This window comes from Panthera pardus, unplaced genomic scaffold, assembly GCF_024362965.1.
Source record: "Panthera pardus isolate Hobbes unplaced genomic scaffold, ASM2436296v1 HiC_scaffold_22, whole genome shotgun sequence".
Taxonomy (NCBI): domain Eukaryota; kingdom Metazoa; phylum Chordata; class Mammalia; order Carnivora; family Felidae; genus Panthera; species Panthera pardus.
In genome coordinates, this window is record NW_026526788.1 from 62,476,137 (window position 1) to 62,495,839 (window position 19,703).

Below are 19,703 nucleotides of genomic sequence, written 5' to 3' on the forward strand. Positions count from 1 at the left end.
TCTTAGAGGCAGACAGTAAAAATGGTGATGGTACCGGCCGGGAGTGGTTGACTCTGGTTATAGATTAGAAAATGCTTGGGGCACCTGGGTGGTTCAGTAGGTTAAGCATCTGACTCTTGACATCAGCTCAGATCATGATCTCAAGGTTGTGAGATCGAGTCCTGCATTGGGCTCTGCACTGATGGTATGGATCCTGCTTGGGATTCTCTCTCTCTCACTCAAAATAAGTAAGTAAATAAATAGGTAAATGAATAAACAAACTTAAAAAAAAAGAAAATATTTGAGAGCAAAGATTCAAGTGAGTTATAACTGCCTTGCCTTACTGTCATTGTCCTTGTAAGTCTCAAAAGTATGCGAAAGTGCAATGTGGTCCATCTATCATTATTATTATTATTATTATTATTATTATCATCATCATCACTGTTATCAATTAGATACAGATATTGTACTTCCAGACACACACTTAAAAATAAACCCCATACTCTTGGCTAGTCTCTTATAGGAATGTTGGCCTTTCCTTTATGTGTTCAAAAAGGGTCACACTCTACATCCATAAAGTAAGTGAATGTGGAATCTGACTTCATTAGCTATACTGAGAGTTCTTCATTTTTCCAAAGTCTTGAGCCTCCTCCAGAATTTTTTCTCCTTTCATCTCTCTATGTTACTATCTATACTGACTTGTCTGTTTAATTACTGATTTATGCAACAGATATTTATTTAGTGAACACCTCCTATGTATTTAAGGAGTATAAATGCAACTAAATAATACAGACAAATCTGAAAGACATAACCACATATTACCTTATGGCAAGTGCTCAGAGGAAACCAAAGTTGGGTGCAGTGAGTTGAGAAGCAAGAAAGAGGAGTGGGTTGAAGTGGGCAGAAAAGGATCCGGGGAGGAAGCCACATTTGTGGGTACATGGCTGAGTAATGTTTACTTAGGCATAAGCGTGGCCTTATCTCTGTGAAGACATGGGAGTATAAATAAGGGTGGTATCTTGATTGACACTGAAGAGTCCATTTCATTTGGATTATATATTGGAGCAGTAGGAGATAAAACTTCACTAGCACAATATTTTGCATATAATATTGGCTCAGATACCAGCTGATGAGTATTTTTACGTGTGTTTCATTTCCCTGAGAGCACAGAATCTACCTCTTCTTTATCTTCACATCCACCAGAGTGCCTGATGCATAGGAGATATCCAATAAGTAAATTCTTAGTGAATTTTGCTGAATTGTTTTAAATGTAGCTAAAGACCTCAAGGAATTTACGGGTGTGCCTGGGTGGCTCAGTTAAGCATCTGATGCTTGATTTCTGCTCAGGTCATGATCCTGCGGTTTGTGAGTTTGAACCCCGTGTCAGGGCTCTGCTCTGATGGTGCAGAGCCTACTTGGGATCCTCACTCTCTCTCTCTCTCGTTCTCTCTCTCTCTCTCTCTCTCAATCTCTTAAAGATAAATACATAATCTTAAAAAATTCTTTAAAAAAGACTTCAGGGAATTTGAAGAAAAATAAGATAGGATTTTACAAAAGATTTTGTCCCTGAAGGAGAGAATGATAGATGACGTCAACTCAGCTCAAAAACACCAGCCGATCGGATATATGTGGAGCACCTACCTGGTGCTGGAAGGCACCATGATAAGCCCAGCGCATCATATTCATATTTTCATCTCGATAAAATGGGTGTCTACTTGGGTGTGTTGGAAGGTCCTTATCCAGGGGCATACCACATGTATTTATGTTGAACGGTTCCCTCGATGCTTATGCTTTCCTCACGTCATTGTTTTGCAGCTGTACAGCTCCATGGACTTTGGAAGACGGTGGCAACTCGTGCATGAACGCATCACACCCAACAGGTTTTACTGGTAAGCCCCATCGGCACACTCACTGCCCTCTTGGATAAAGAACCGTCAGACAGCCTAGCTCTCTGGACAATCCTGGCCACCTTCAGCACTTGAAGACAGATTGTTCTAGCCCTTGGCTATTCGGTGTGGTTCACTGACCAGCAGCATCAGTATCACCTGGGAACTTGTTAGAAATGCAGAACCTCAGGCAAGACTTCCTGGGCAACAATCTGCATGTAACATGGTCCCTAGTGATTTAGTGTGTACATTAGAGGTTGAGAAGCACTGGGCTAGGGTGTTCCATGAGAAGGTCATGACCAGGTGCTCTTAGCTATATACTTATCCCCCCTTTTTTGTGGGGGGGGGGGAGTATCTATTTTATGTACCCATTCTAAAAGTGGTATTTCCTAAAATGTACTCTGAAGAACACTAGTTCCACAGAATTTGATAAGCATTTCTATGGTCAAATGATTTTAAATAATAATTATTTAAGTCTGCCTTACTGAAGATGCAGGGTCCGTGTTAGGATATTTAAGACTCTGGGGAAGCCCTGACTGAAGAAGTCTACCAAGCATTCAGTCACTGATTTCCAAACTTATTTCACTACAGAATCGTTTTCTCGTGTCACAAATGATAACTCCTTCAGAAGAACTTCCGTGGAGCACATTTTGAGAAGCCTTTTTAAAGAGTACATGTGTGTTCCAAATGGAAAATTAGCTCCCCCTCATCAGAAAGTGTTTTTTTTTTTTTTTTAGAAAGTGTTTTTTTTTAATTGGTGTTCCTTTATATGTGCATACTATTTTTACCTTGGTTGTAGCAAAGAAAACGTGGTTTGGTATAATTCTATATTTTCTTTTTCCCTGCTGCAATATGAAAATGCTTCTTATTTGTATCTCACTTTCATTTCAGCAGGGGTGTGGCCAAAGGAATAGAGAATAGGAAGCATGCATCAAAGTGGTTAATATGTGTAATTCTGTGCTTAATTAAAACAAAAGCAAAGTTAATCTTTGAAAGTAGTCTATATTCTATATTTCTTTCTAACTACCTTAGTTCAATGCCCTTAAAAAATCATGAAATGGGGGATGCTTGGGTGGCTCAGTCAGCTGAGCATCTGACTTTTGATTTCGGCTCAGGTCATGATCCCAGGGGTCATGGCATCGAGCCCCGCGTCAGATTAAGATTCTCTCTCTCTCTCTCACTCTGCTCCTCTCCACCAACCTCTAAAATTAAAAAAATAATAATTAAATGTCCATTTATGTCTTATACAAGGTGGGGGTGGTGTGTGTGTGTGTGTGTGCGCACATGCATGTGTATGTAGTGGGGGATGGTGATGAGTACTTTGTACATATATATATTCACACCAACATCTTTGAAAGCAGTGGCTCCATACATTTCCCTCTGAACCCACAAAACTATGACCAGAATTAAAAAGGATAATTGTAGAAGCATGTTGTGAAAACACACTGTGTACTGTGTATTGATTGTACACAGTGAAGATAATTGGGAGAAAGCAGTGAGGACCGGGAAGTGCTCTTGGCTCAACAGCTGGACTATCCCAAGTTAATTTGGCCTTTTCAGACTGACTATTATTTGGTCTGTACTATTATTACACTTAATATTTGATCTGTATTTATGACTACTAAGATTTTTTAATAGACTAAACACAAAAGGAAGTATTTGTTTCTCTGATATTCCAGCCATGTGACTACAGCCTTTTGCTCATCTCAGAAGGACCTGTTTCTCTGTACCATCATGCAGAGGTCCATCAGAAAGAAAAAAAAATCCTCTGCTATTTCTGGAACAAACTCTTGAGATGGTGAGGCTGTTGGCTGACTAGGAAGTCAAGTTGATGGAAAAGGAAAGTACAATAGACTGGATAAGCCTTGTCATCATTGCTGAAGGAAATTAAATTAAGTGGATGAGGGGCAGCATTTTCCTATGTTTTGCAAAGAGCAAGAAGAGAAGGTTCCAGCTGTTGTCTGCCCTCCCCCTTCCTTTGTGTAGCAGAAAGAATAAATCCCCAGGTCCTGATAATTGTGTTTCATCTCTCCTGCACTCTGAGATTCTTTCATATATGCCCCCATGGGGAAATATAAAAGTTAGTGCCCGTGCTGGCTAGCCAAGTGGTAGCTGGAAATTCCATCTTTGTAATTATCACTTCTTCATTTCTGATGTATAATTGCCATGATTATTCTTCTAGGTGTCACAGAAGTTGCAGTGGAAGTGCTCACGTTACACAGACCTTTTTCCCCCCCCAGTGACAGAATCCATGTCTTTCTCAAGCTCTAATCCATTTATGTTGAAGAGACACGGCCTGTGTGGGTTAGGAATAGAAACATTCACTAGGCACCTCCTTGAGAAAAGACAAAAGTGTGTCGTGGAGCTCTGCTTTGGCTGACACAGGGACTATTTGAGCTCTGGTTCCCTCATCTCTGTAATAGGAACAATATTCTTGTCAATTCTGTAAGGTTATTGACAGGAACAGATATGATCAATTGGACATTTGGCAATTTCACGTCTTCAATTTCATATCAGATTTATAATTTGTACATTATAAGTCATTGAGAATTATGCTTATTAGCACTTCCAAAGACCATGACACCTAAGTGCTTTGCTATTTTTCTGGGACACAAATTTGTATCCCACGCGCGATAAGTTTGTATACCTATGGTCATCTGATAACAATTGTTTGGATCTGATTTACTATCACAGATTCACTTCTCAGCCTAACTTCCACTGCTCTCTGTTCTTTATAATACTCTTCATAATTCTTATGAAATGGTAAAACAAAAACAAATCAACAACAAAAATCCCTAAAACTACTTCTCTGGGAGGGATGGTACAGAGTGAAGTGGTACTGGGGACAGTGGGGACACATTGGAGGGAGTGCAGTCATGCTTAAAACAAGATATTGAGATGAAGGATGATGTTAATACTTTTATCTTGCATGTAGACAAATAGAGTGAGTGTGCAATTCATGGATAATATTGCCCAAATATTGTTATCTATAATTTGGAGATTTGCAATTGTCTAGAGAAAGATCCTTCATAAGATTTCTTCCCCCATGCCACCTTCAGTTGATGGAGAGATGGAATCCCCCTGGAGAGGATTCTTGGGAAGAACACTGTGATCCAGGGTGATTTTTGCCAAGGCTCCTGGAGGAAGAACCGACCACACACATACCTCATCGTTGCTGTAATGGCTGTGAAATGGATGAGTTAGGTGTAGTAAGGGGCTGCCATTATTATCCATTTCCTCCTTAGTGCCCCACAGTGCCTTTGAGTTAGGCCAGGAATGGGGCACAATATTGGTTAGCAGTAATAAGAAAAGCTTCATCTGGAGGTAAAATTTTCTCTGTGAATTCCAGATTTGTCACCCCATCAAGAGAGGTCACCTAGGAATCTTACGTTATGGATTGATTCAGCTGTCCGATACATGCGTAAAGAATAGGACCGACTGACTTGAAAACTCCTTCTTTGTATGTGACCCTTTCACTCCTTTGATACCTCGTTAACAGGAAGATCAACAGGCCTGTCTTGTGTTCCCATTTATCACTCCAACTGCTTCAGCAATTATAATTTGCAAGCAGAGCACAAAAGTGGAGTATGTGTCTTAACACAATCCCTTTCTAGTCTGCTTGAGCAGAGCTATCATGGGGGAAAAGTATGTATTTCTTTTGTTTTTTTTTTGTTTTGTTTTTGTTTTTGTTTTAATATCCTACTGAGCTGCAAATGAATAGTATTTCCACTCTTCCGTTGGGAGATATTTAACAGGCAGGCACATTCTGCACTGAGAAGATTGTTTTCTTTGCACATGCAGTGTGAATACTTGTTGTGGGTCCCATCTTTGCCTTTGTGGCCCCTCACCCTCCCTAGGTGTTTACCTTCTTCTGGTGTACCTGGGCTGGCCTCTAAGTGCCTCTGGTCTCTGATGGCATTTGCTTATATAGTGTTGTGAAAGAGAGAAAGAATATCTCCAATATCTCTTCCTTATTAACTTCCCTTAATTATTGTGTCTCCTGAAAGATCATAGTCCTTTTGTTCCTATTTCTTGCCATCACTGCAGGAGGGTGTTCTAATAAAGTATACACCCTAAGGTATCCCAGACTTTAAACTCTTACTTCTTTTCTGGGCTATTTGGATTGCAGTGTGGACTGCTGTTGAGAGTAAGAAAGCCCACAGGAAGTCAATAGATGTAGTACTGGTTTTAGATCAACCCACTTTAGAGGGTCCAGGAAGATGGTTCCTTAAGGACTGTTCTTTTGAGCTGTTATGATGCCTAGTTGCTGGCGGACCAGTGGCTGCTGTGTAGGGACAGTCAGGATGGGCTCCACGTCTCTATTGTACATTGATTAAGATCAGTGTAATCACCGTAGGTTCATGATGATGGTTGTGCCAGCATCTTTTCTTTTGCTTTTTCAGAAAGACCATAAGGGAGAGTAAGAAAAATGGAAAAGCAGAGCTGTCCCTCCAGGTGTGTGTAGATAGTAGGTCCTAGGAAAATGTCTTTTAAAAGAGAAAGGGATGGAATGGAAAACAAACAACAGACTAAAAGTCTTCTCATTGCAATCTTGCCTTTCCAAGCTTTTATTGTTCTTTTTTTCCCTAGTCTCTTCTTGTCTGCATATGCTCATTTATACATAACCTATACACATTAAATGTGAGTTTCTGCAGTCTGATTTTTCTCCTCTTAATGTTCTATGATAACAATTTTTATGTTATTATAAGACCTTTATAACCATCATTTTTAATTGTCTATGCAACACTTCATTATATAAAGATACATAGTTTATTACTGTGTTTTATGTTTATTGGATATTGGAAATTTCTACATCTTTCATTACCGTAAATAACCGTTTCATTAATGTTTTATGCATATGTCTTCAATATCTGGGATTGTTTTCTAGGACCAGTGTCTAGGTATCCCAAGCAAAAACTTTGACTGTGTTTTTCCCAGTCTCAGCAGAGTGTCACATTTCAGTGATTATGACCCGATTTCCATATTGAAAGCATTTCAGAGCAATGCCAATTTTTACTGAACATTTTCTTAAATGGGTTGCAAAGAAGCATTTTATCACACAGCACACAGTAAGTCTTTTTAAAACTCCTTTGCCCCTGTTTGTCTCTAGAAGTCCTGATCATAATGGTAGTTACTTTATCTTTTCCTTCTCTTTCTGTGGGCTCCCAGTCACAGAGGCTTATTGTCCCAGAAGTCTCCCTTAAGAGCCCTGCTACACTTACACCTTCCTCCCCAGGTATCACAGGCTTTTCTTACATGTGGTGACCTACCCTCTGTCCTTTACTTCTCCGTCTATTGTTCACACCCCATGCCTCCAGCAAATCAATGTAATACTTGTTAGGTGCACATCTCTTAGAACATGGAGGAGGGGGAGTTGGTAATTTTTAGGGCTTAATATTTTTGGTTGGATCACCACCAGACGGGGAGTCGTTACTTCCAAATACATACATTTTGAATGTCTTTAATACCTGTCATTGAAAATATTATCAAAGTTGTGTGCTAATGTATATTCCTGCCTACAACATAGGCAAATATAAGTCTATTTGTAGACATAATATTTACTTCCTCCTTGTGGCAGGCAGCCTCCAAAATGGCTTCCAGTGGTGTCTGTCTTCTGGGGACCCTTCCATTGTGTAGTCCCCTCCTTTTGAGTTTGGGCTGAATGTAGTGACTTGTTGCTAGTGAATAGAATGTGGCAGAGGTAATGAGAATGTCATTTGAGACACCTGGATTCAAAAAGATAGTGGTTTTCATCTTAGGTACGTTCTTGCTTGCTTGGTCAAAGCAAGCTGCCATGTTGGAACTGCACTGTGAATAGACCTATGTGGCAAGGAACTGAGGGAGGTCTCCAGCCAGTATTCAGTGAGGAACTTAGAGCCTCAGTCCAACAACTCAGTTCCAACAAGGAACAACTGAACCCCTGCCAACAGTCACATGGGTGTGCTTGGAAGCAGCTTCTTCTCTGCTCATCCTTTAGCTGAGATTGCAGCCCCAGCCAACACATTGGTTGTTTGCCTTGTCAGAGACCTTGAGGCAGAGACACCCACTTGAGTCATTTCCTCATTCCTGACCCATAGGAATAGTAAGATAATAAACATTTGCTGTTTTTAGCTGCTAAGTTTTATGGTAATCTGTCACACAGCAAGTGTGCACCTGTCCTTTCAGAGAAGTGTTAATTTCACTTCAGACAAAAAAAAAATCTCATGTTTTTGAATCCTAGACCTACCCCTCTCAGCATACTAGCAGCTATGGGTATAGAAGACATTGGGCAGAGAAGCAGGAGGTAAAAATGGGGAATAATTACCTTGAGATAATGTGGTTGGCATGAACCCTCTTGTACCTTTACCTCCATTTAAACTCTGTAGATCTTGTATGCTATGTTTTGTATGCTATGTTTTGCTATGTATGCTATGTTTTGCTTCCAATATGGGCTCCTCTTCATCCAGGAACTCATTCAGACCCTAAACTATGGTTCCTGAAGAACTACATGACAAGTCATTTAGGCTATTAATACATTAGCCACGACAGAGACAGAGTTAAGGAACGGACTGAATGGCTTGAGATTGCTTCCTGGAAAATCAAGGTCTTTTCAAACAAAGTGAACATTATGGGTTGAATTTTTGAAGCTGCCTCTAAATGTGCATCTACAATTTTGCAAACACAGTCATTTGCAATCTCAAGTAATGGGATTTAGGCATCGACCCGATCTAAGAGATCAGATTTAGAGGCCCTTTGCAAACCAGGGTATGCCACAAATAATATTTAATTCAGCTCTCCCTTACATTTTTAAAATGGTATGGCAATTTAAAAATGCATTACATTCAAAATAATACATGCAAGGTCATGAGGGGAGATGTGAAAATTCAGCATGCAAGCAGAAATCAGTTTCTACTTTGCTGGTGGGGGCTGCCCATGCTGTCTGTCTGGTTACATCTTGGCCTTGGAAGAGCTATGTTAATGCTAAGAGCAAACGCAGTGCTCAAAAGCCATACATGGTAGTCAGCACTGAGGAAGACACAATGCTTTGACAAGGCCTCGGGATATCTGAAAATACTTGTGTATGTTCAACGTAGAATTCACAGATAGTCACAATACTCACCTAATCCAATGTAAGGCAAATTCCAGGACACAAATGGAAATACCATTCCTCCTTCTTTCTCTATCTAGCCTTGGCTGCTAGTGTCTCTGGAATTAGAGACACATGACTTCCAAATGCGTATACCACACAGATGATTATGAGGAAGACATGAGAACATTCTTTCAGCTTAGAGACAGTGGAATCTCACTGATAAATAAACTTTCAGAGGAGAGCAAGTTTGACTGTCCTTACAGTGGGAGAGATTTGAGTTGGTTAGAGTCCTATGAGGGCTGGGTCAGGAGACCCCCCCTCCCCCCCCGGTAGAATAGAACATTTTGACTGCTGCCCTCTTCTTGAAGGCCAGATTGTTCATGGAGGGCTTGCTCCTTACATGAAGAAATGTGGTTAGTAATAAATTGTTCTGCACCCTCATGAGTAGGAAGTATGAGAATTTGGTGGGTCAGGAAGAGGACTAGGTAGAGAAAAAAGAATAGAATGTTGAACAGAGGAACCCAAGGAGAAAACGCCACATTGAACACATGGAGGCTGTTTAAAATGCAGGTTGGATGCAGGATTATGAAAGGAGTCACCCTTTTTCTCATTGAGCAACATGTAAGAATGTTCTGTTACAGCCAAGGCCAAGGGTATGTATTAGTCTGCTGGGGTTGCCATAATGAGAAACCATAGACTGGGCAGTAAAAACAACAGAAATTTATTTTCTCATGTTTCTGGAGGCTGGAACGTCTGAGATCGGGGTGCCAATATGCTTGGTTTCTGGTGAGAGCTCCCTTCCTGGCTTGTAGATGGTCACCTTCTTGCCATGTCCTCACATGGTGGAGGCGGGAGCAAGCTCTGGTCTCTTCTTATAAGGACACTTAGGGGTTACAGCTTCAACATGTGAATTTGGGCAACGAGAGGAGATAGGAATCAGTACATGGCGGGATATAAAGCAGGGAAGAACTTGGAAAGGAATGCAGACTTTCTAGAGAACCTCTTACCAACAAGAGTTCTGGAACAGAAATGGCCAGGCATGTGGGGAAAGGGGGAGAGGTAATGCCAAAACTACAAAAAATAATTTTAAAAAGAAACAAACACATTTTACTTTTTTTCCTGATTTTAGACACAATGGAAGTCTGTTGTAGATATTTAAGGAAAAGCAGAAAAAGAAAAAGAAATAATTACCTATAATTTCACTGCCCAGAGAACATCACTTAAAAAAATCAAGTACTTCATAAATTTTTCCCTAGTATAATTTTTAACATGAATATTTCAGTTTCATCATAATTGAGATCATGTTGTGTATAAAATGTGGTCTCTTTAAAAAACGTACTTTATGGGGCGGCTGGGTGGCTTGGTCGGTTAAGCGTCCGACTTCGGCTCAGGTCACGATCTCGCAGTTCGTGAGTTTGAGCCCCGCGTCGGGCTCTGTGCTGACAGCTCAGAGCCTGGAACCTGTTTCAGATTCTGTGTCTCCCTCTCTCTCTGCCCCTCCCCTGCTCATGCTCTGTCTCTCTCTGTCTCAAAAATAAACGTTAAAAAATTTTTTTTAAATAAAAAAAAATAAATAAAAAACATACTTTAACATTTTCCTGTACCATCCTATACACTTTCCAAACATAATTTAGAACTTATATCATTTGCATTTTATTCTGATTGGTGGATATATAACTTAATCATTCATCATTTAACATTGATTCTTGCTTCTAAACTTTTATTATTAAAAAAGGCATTGGAATGTTGTTTTGAAAACCTTTAAGTATTATTTGTCCTAAGTCTGATTATTATAATTTTTAAGGATAGAGTACCAAAACAATATATATATATATATATATAATATCGTCATGCCAAATTGTTCTCCAGAAAGTTTATGCCAGTTTCCACTCCAACTAGTAAAATACCACTTCACTACACCTCATAAAAATTTAATTTAAAAAAGTAATCTAATTCAGTAGGCAAAAATGAATTTTTCTTGTCTTCATTTGCATTTCTTATCAGACCGGTGAGTTTAGACATGTTTTCATATATTTATTAGCCATTGTGTTTCTTTTATGTGGCCATCTGTTTTTTTCTTTTTCTTTATTATGAGTTCTTTATATGGTCTCTCATTTTGTTTCAATATTGTACCCAGTTTGTTCTTTGGGTTTTAATTGCCTTATGATTTTTAACATACTTTTTAGTTAAAAAAATTTGTACAGATCTTTTTCTTTTTCCCATTGTAGTGTCTTTTATTACTTCATGTTCAGATAGTGCCCTCAATGTATGATCATGTAAATATTATATGAAGTTTTCTGATTTGTAATGCAGCTTTATAAGTACATATAAATACATAATATATTTTTATATATTAGATGTATATTGAATATAATATATACTATGCATAAATTAGGTAAAATATGGCAGAAAAATACTGAGCATTCTCTGACACTGTGCTTCAAAAATCTCATATTAATAGTTGTCCATATCATCCTTTGACCATATTATAATCAGTTTAATAAAGTAATAATTTTATGCATACTGATGGATATTTTTAGAACGTATAGGATTTCTATTTTTTTAAGTAAAACAAAATCTAATGAGTGTGTTCCCACTTATTCTGTTCCTATGGACTGTCTCATCTGATGATCTCCTGCAAAGGAAGCTCTGGTCATCTTAGGTACCCTTGATGTTGGTGGCATCAGTCAGCTTTTATTCTACTGGATTGGTTGGTCCTCTGTTTCCTGAGCTAGATCTTACTGTGTTTAACTACTGTTGATAATACATGATCATGCCTAGTCTTCTCTCCTGTGCTACGTAAGAAAATAAAACAAAAATAGAACCCCTACTTCTTTTTCAAAATATTCTTGGCTTGTGTTCCTCATTTATCCATCCAAATGAATTTGGAATCACTTTGTTATGTTCCAAAATCTCCCACTCCCCCCCACCCCCCACTGAAGCAACTAAGTAGACTGTTGATTAGAGTTGCAACAAAGCTCTGAGTTCATCTGGAGGGAACTCATTCTTTTTCAATAATCTGGTTTTCATTTTGGACCACATGGTTTCTCTTCTTCTATTCCATTTCTGGGCGTTCTTCCGTAGAATTGTACAGTTTCCTTCATGTGGGTCCTACACATTTCTAGGTAATGTTTTTTCTAGGAATTTTCACTTCTGGTACTAAGTAAAGCTGTTTTTCACACAGCATCTCTCTTCAGATTGGCATGATTGAGCTGGGTAAACATGATGTGTGTCTGTAATGTGCCTGCATGCAGGTAAAGTTGGTGTCATTAGATTCTTCGCACTACAATGAAAATATCTCTTAAATTTTAAGTGATTGGGAGAGTGGGATGTGACTAGGGATTTATTCTTGTGGCAGGGGGATTGGGGATCTAAATAGGAGGAGAGCTCTGCCCTTAACAACCATGTGACGTTTGTACTAGATCTCTGACCAAAGCCCCTTGAGTCAGAAAGGACACCAGCTAGTACTCACTACCGCTGCCTCCTGGCTGAATGCCAGTCTTCTCAGCCTGACACATAATAAGTACTTCATAAATACTAGCTATAAAATTAATAATATAATGACTTATAAGATAAGCAGACAATTGAAATAAATGACTGTTCTCATTAATTAGGTGGCAAAATAGCACTTAGCATCTTCTTTGAAACCAAACAAGGTTGGGTGTGTCTGAATCTTTCTTCCCCCCATCCAAATCCCATTGCCTAATGGTCGATGTTTGCATTTCTGATCTGTTTTTCCGGCTCTCAGCATATGTCTATTATTATACTTGTTAAAACTATTTTTAGAGAAAATTATTTCTGGCATAATGTTAACAAAATTCAATAAAATTTACAAGACCATCAATTAAAGATTGTTCTGTATCGGATCGTAAGTGCTTTAACAGATTTGATGTAGATGTTAAGTCCATGTGGATCGCTGAGGGTCCATGGCCAGAAGGAGGAAACACTGAAAGAGTATTGGAGGAAGTGTTATCACTGCTCAGCAGAGGCTTCTTGGAGGAGTTGGGATTGAAGAATCTTGAAGAGTGGGTTGAATTGGTGAGGAAGGAAGGGAGAGACCGGTTTTCCTGGGAAGGGAGAATAATCAGAATGAAACTAAGGTCATGATACGTTTGGAGAGACATTGGAGGATATGCTGGAAGAGGATTTCTCAACCTCACCATTTTTGATATTTTGGTCTGGATGAGTCTCCTGTGCTTTGCAAGAGGTTTACCTCGATCCCTGCTTCCCACTCCATAAATAGCCACAGCACCCCTCCCCAACTTGTGACACCCAGAAATGTCTCCAGCTATTCCCAAATTGCCAAATGTTCTCTGAGAAGCAAAATAGTCTTCCCTGGCTGGCCCCTGCCACTGAAGAGAACTACTGTGCCAGAACAGTCGGATTTGCGTTGAAGGGCAGTGAGGAATAGAATAGAAGTAGACTTGACTCAGATTGTGTAGGGCCTCACATGCCGGCAAAGTGATTTAGATTTGTCACTCTGGCTAATGGAGGGCATTCATCTTTTGTGTAGGTGAATGACATGATATACATGTTTTATGAAGATTTATTAACATATGGAACTTTTTTGTGAGATGCGTAAGTGCATTTCTGTGCAACTCACTGTCAGTAGATAAGCTATTGGTTTTTCTGAGGACAGATGCAAATCTTCTCCAGTATCCTGATCCTAAGTTCCATTCTGCAATGACAAATTATGGAATTGTAGACTTTTAAAAAGTACATATCGGGGCGCCTGGGTGGCTCAGTTGGTTAAACGTCCAACTTTGGCTCAGGCCATGATGTCACCCTTTGTGAGTTCAAGCCCCGTGTTAGGCTCTTGTACTGACAGCTCTGAACTTGGAGCCTGCTTCGGATTCTGTGCCTCACTCTGTCTCTGCCCCTCTCCCGATCATACTCTGTCTCTCTCTCTCTCTTAAAAAGAAATAAAACATTAAAAAACTTTAAAAAGTACATATCTAGTATATGATTTTTTAAAGCGACACATTCTTATGTGCATTTTAATTGATACAATGGCATTAAAATGTTCTTATTAAACTAAGGATTTAATCATTTTAACATAACTTTAGTCTTGTAACAATTTTTGGACACATGAAAGCCGTTTCTCATAGAATTATATTTGCTCATTTTAGATCTTTTTAAACATTTTTACTTACACCTAACCTGAACAGTTTTCTGTACATGTACATAATTTCATAAAGATCATTTTGATGGTGGCAGAATATTCCACTAAATTGATACACTCTCATTTAGACTAAACAATTATGGAAACGTTAGAGTGGAAAGGGCTCTGTCATGTTACCTGGTCTGATGATTTCTCTGACAGCGCCCTCGAAAGCTCTACAGGGGTTCAGCTAATTTGCCCCAAGGACTACATGGTTCACAGAAAAGCCTGTGAGGTGCCTAGTGATCAGGTCCTTGGCCCTCTCATTTTTGCCTCAGCCAGAACTACTCAGCTTCTTAATTAGTTGTATATATTAGGCTTCTGCCTACAATTTCTTTTGAAGATAGAACCCCATTTATTAAACAAAAATGTTTACAAATCATTGATTTAAATTGGTCTTTTCATTTTACACAGGCTGCATACTGGTATTACAATACCCCGAAATGTACAACTTCATAGCGTAGACCCTGTTTAAATGGTTGCCAAACTATATAAGCCATTGTGTTAAGTGAGGACATTGAGAAGTGAGAAGTGGACTCTCTTCTCTGTCAATAGGCTCGCCATGTTTGGTGAGAAGACAGTTGTCCACACTCACCTAAACGTGGTTTTGGCAAGTGAAGTGCTAATTCAGAGTGATAGGTGTGGCAGCATAGGATGGAAAGCTGTGGTGACTGGATTGGAAGAAATGGACCCCTTCATTTACTTGGTGGCAAATGCCACCGAGGATCATTCATTCAGTCACTCCCTAATTTGTTTTGTTCTCAAAGGGATGCCTAAAACAGGGAATTCCTTTAGGTGATTAGACTTTTTTCAATTGTCAGCATATTGCCTTTCAAAGACGGCAGTTTTCTGCCTGTGTACATGGTTTGTGAATCTAGCAACTGGGATATTCTACCACCTTGATCCCTTTTTCTTACATCAGGGTTCAAGAATCTATGTTGTTTCTCTTTCAATCCCCCCGCTCCTGCCCCCCTGTCAAGATACATTATCCTGCTTTAGGCATCTCACTCACGTTTGCTCTTTGGGAAGACAGCCTGGATGATGGATTAGGGGCATGCCCCGCCCCTTCTCATCTCCCCACTGGCGAGTGGTGTCCTATTGAGACATTCTCCAACCTTTTCCTCTAGCGGTGTTGAAGAGAAGCTGTCAAGTAATTTGGGCAGAACTGTGCACATTGGAGGCAGAGAGAGTGCCCCTGAGGGAATCCCTGCTCTGCCCACTCAGCGTTTTGGATGGATGTAAGGAGACTGAAGTATTGAAAAGGTCAGACCCTGGAACCAGGCTGATCTATAAAAGGCGCCAAAGTATGCAATAGTTGCCAAGGAGCAGGCCAAAAGCCCGGGGCTGCGGGGGGGGTGGTTTAAAATGGGGTGGCCATACACTTGTCCATGTGACTCTGGGAAGGAGAGGTCCAAAATCCTGCTACATACATTTTTCAGCATTATTGCCCCCTGTTTAACAAGTCTCATTAAAAGAAGCAACAGTGAAATAGAACAAATGGAGTTAAGTTTTATGACTATTTTCTCTGCGCAAGAGGAGATTTGGAACATGGATTACATAATTGGGGGAGCCGTGCTTTCCTCCCTCCCTCCCTCCCTCCCTTCTTTCCTCCCTTACTTCCTTCCTCTCTGCCTTCCTCCCTTCTTTCCTTCCTCCCCTTCTTCCTCCCTTTCTTCTTTCCTCCCTTCCTTCCTTCCTTCCTTCCTTCCTTCCTTCCTTCCTTCCTTCTTCCCTTATTCCTTCCCTAATGTGAGATTTGTTAGGATTTTTCCATAGCTCAGGGAAACTCAGTAAATTGGGTAGAGAAAAATCTGTGACCTGCGATATAAGCAGGAGGAGAGTTTGAGTAGGATCAGGCCTTCTGGGTATAGGTTCTGCTTCTGCCACTGGAATGGCACCAGGCCTTGGGGCACTCAGAAATTTCTGGCTCTCTGTGTCTTCGGCACAAAGGGATGGCCAGAAGGTTTTGAAGGCTCAGTCTTGGAGGCCCAGTGCTTTCCTCCCAGGTGTCCATAATCCTCTTACGGCCTGGGTGTTGGTTTCCAGCATTATGTGATGGCATAAGAGGAAATTCTGTGTACTTCTCTGACGGTCAGGGAGGATTTTGTTTCTTGGTTGACGGTCAAGGGAGAACCTGCAGTGGATTGACTTGAGATGCTTGTTAAAGATGCAGATTCTTGGGTCTCACCTCAAAACTCTCGATCGGAATCTCTAGATCTAGGCCTCAGCATTAGCACTGTCTCCTGGCAACTCCTTTGCACCTTAGATTTTGGAAACCAGAGGAGGTGGTTAGGAAGTGGTTTTTAAAACCAGGGAGGCATGTTAGCGAACTATCAGGTTTTGTGCTTTGAGTCATACAGACTGGGCCCTCTTACCAAAACCTTCCCTTTTCTCTGCAGCACTTGACATCCATAGTTAGAGAGTAGTTAACCAGCAAAGACATGACCACCTCCAGGCCTCTTTTGAAATGTACGCACTCCATGCTAAATGAGATAATATATTTAAGTGTGCTTTGAAAGCATAAGACATTATTAAAATGCTTTGTAGCTGCAAAATGCTGTCTAGATGTTAGTCATTATAAAAATAACACCTGTAGTTTTTATGAACACTATGGCATGAATGAAGTTATTGATTTTTTCTTTATGTCCATTTAGATGTACTTACTGAGCAATTCCATCCAAGAGATGGTTTTGAGTGCCCACTCTGTGAACTGTGTATCCCTATAAAGGGATATAAAGGACAGTAGATGTGGGTTGTTCCAATCCTGAGCTCTCTTAAGCGATAGAATTGCACATCCAAACCTGTCGCCATGTAAATTTGTGGGGCCTTTTGACTATCCATTGCAGGTACTTCCTCACCCCCTTGACTGTGGGTTCATCCATGTGACTTACTTTCTCCAAGTTTAGCAGATGTGACGCAAGCAGAGTCTTTTAAAGTACCTGCCAAGTTGAGTGTGTCTCTTTTACCTGGGCCACGGCATAGTAGCTGTGGCTTCCCCCACCACACCCCCCCCTCCCCGCCCCCAGGCTCCACAGCGAACACATGGTGCGTGCATAAGCACACATCTCTGAGAGGAACCAAGTTCTGCTGTATTCCTATCATGGAACAAAGCCTCCCATGGAACCCATCCCAGATAAACTGATCCTCACCGGGCCCCTAGATGTATAAGCAAAATATATAATTGCTGTTGTGAGCCACTGAATTTGGGAATGTGTTATTATGCAGCGAAAGCTAGCTGATACAGTAAGGCGAAGGAAGGCTGAGACGAATGGACACATATCTGATATGAAGGACCATAGTGAAGTGGCTGAGTGAGGGAGGTGCAGCCTGTGACAGAGCGGCCCTGGGAGGTGGCATCAGTCACGTCTTCATGGAGGAGGTGGCATTTGGATAGAATCTGGAAAGATGGGTTCATTTACATGGGGCTGAGCATATGTGTGTATTCCCGTGCCTTCTGGTGATATGTGATGGCAGAAATTCCAGGCAGAGGAAGAAGCAGGGGGAGAGCTTTAAAAGTGGGGGAGCATGGGGTGTGTTTAGAAAATTGTGAATGGTTCAGGCTTTCCGGAAGTTCAGGTTCTGTTCTTATGGGAGAAGAGATGCTGATAAGGCTGGAAAGAGGATTGAAGTGATTTCTGAGCAGTCGTAAAGGCCAGGTTGAAGATTTTGCAGTTAATGCCGTGCACATTGTGGGCTTCTGCTCAGGGCCAGGACGCGCTCAGGACTGGCCCTTAGGAAGGTCGTTCTTGCAGAGGAATTAAGGGCAAATCATAGAAGGAAGAGCTGGAGAGCAAGTGGCCTGTTAAAAGGCTATTACTAGGGGCAGTGAGAACTGGAAAGAGAACTCTAGGGAATTTCAGAAAATGCGCTTTGCCATGAAAAGAGGAAATGAAAGGGAAAGAAAGGAAAAAATAAACAGAAGAGAAAAACTCCTGAAGAGTAGAAAATAAATCCACATCCTTCTTTGGTCCTAGAATATTGTTATATGTTTTCATAATATCTAAAAACTCAAATTGTACTTCGAAATAAATGAACAAAGTATAATGACCACAGATTTATAGATGTACAAATTAACCTTTTAATACATGTTCAAATTCAGCATGATATTTACACACTTTGTGGAAAGCCACACTCTGGACTTAGGTGTGATTTTTCCTAGTGTAAAAGGGCACCCAGGGGTACCTGGGGGGCTCAGTCAGTTGTGTCCAACTCTTGATTTCAGTTCAGGTCATGATCCTAGGGTGATGGGATCAAGCCCCATGTCGGGCTCTGTTCTAAGCTTGGAGCCTGCTTAAAATTCTCTCTCTCTCTCCCTCCACCCCTCTTACCCACTCATGATGTTCCTCTCTCTAAAAAAATAAATAAATAAATAAATAAATAAATAAATAATAAAATAAAATAAAATAAAAAATAAAAGAGCACCAATGGTGGTGGGGCGGAGGCGCTGGGTGGCTCAGTGAGTTAAGCATCAGATTCTAGATTTCAGCTCAGGTCATGATCTTGCTGTTTGTGAGTTTGAGCCCCGCACCTGGCTCTGCCGTGGCAGTGCGGAGTGTACTTGGGATTCTCTCTCTTTCTCTCTCTCTGCCCCTCCCCTGCTCTCTCTCTCTCTAACTCAAAGTAAAGAAACTTAAAAATTAGAAGGGCACTAAAACTGTTCTCTGAATGCTTTTGTTTGTTTCTGTGTTTGTTGTTTGTTTTTTGTGGGGTGCATGGATGTTGTAGGTGGTGTTCCCTTGGCAAGTATACTTTTAAAATTTTTTTTTAACGTTTTATTTATTTTTGAGACAGGGAGAGACAGAGCATAAACAGGGGAGGGTCAGAGAGAGGGAGACACAGAATCTGAAACAGGCTCCAGGTTCTGAGCTGTCAGCACAGAGCCCGACGCGGGGCTCGAACTCACGGACCGCAAGATCATGACCTGAGCCGAAGTTGGCCGCTTAACCGACTGAGCCACCCAGGCGCCCCTTGGCAAGTATACTTTAAAACAGAAGTATTTTATGTATAGGAGGTTTGTTGGGAGCTCAGACTTACCCTTTGAGGGGTGAGGGAACATGGCAGGCAGGATGAGGTGGGCCTGCCATGTATTCGCAGTAGCTGATTCCAGGGGGCCATGTAGCTGGGATGGCCCTTCCACACATCCAGTCTCGAGCCAAAGGATTGGACCTTCATACCTCCACAGTGACCCTCCACACCCAAAGAGGGTGACCTTGATGAGGTGGCTGTCATCAGCTGTAGCAAATTCCCAATGAGCAGCTCAGCTGGGAGTTATCAGGCACACATAGATTTCCAGCACCGGGGAAGGAATGTCTGGGGCAGAGCAGGGTGCAGACCACATGCTACCGTGTCCACTGCAGCAGGGAGAGGGAGGTATACTGTTCATCCTTCTTGTTTCTAAGACGCAAATGAGCTTTGATAATAATAGTAATAAATAACAGTGCAATAATAAAAAGCCATGTAAAATGTTAATAAATATTTATGTGGCCATGGCCCATAACTAGTTACCATTTAACAACGTGGTAAGTTCATGGCGCCCGTTATTGCAACTCTTTTTAACAAGCACACGGGCAGAACGTCGTGGTGGCCGAGTGTGTTGGGCTGGCCACGG

At 40.9% G+C, this 19,703-nt stretch overlaps 1 protein-coding gene across 1 annotated transcript in view; it reads left to right on the top strand.

The window, feature by feature from the left end:
- The window catches only part of SORCS3 (sortilin related VPS10 domain containing receptor 3), a 594,679-nt gene that overhangs the window by 380,119 nt on the left and 194,857 nt on the right, over positions 1-19,703 (top strand). The window contains exon 5 of the mRNA XM_019459374.2: positions 1,795-1,868. Within this exon, the coding sequence (XP_019314919.2) occupies positions 1,795-1,868 (74 nt within the window). The remainder of the gene's footprint in view (positions 1-1,794; positions 1,869-19,703) is intronic.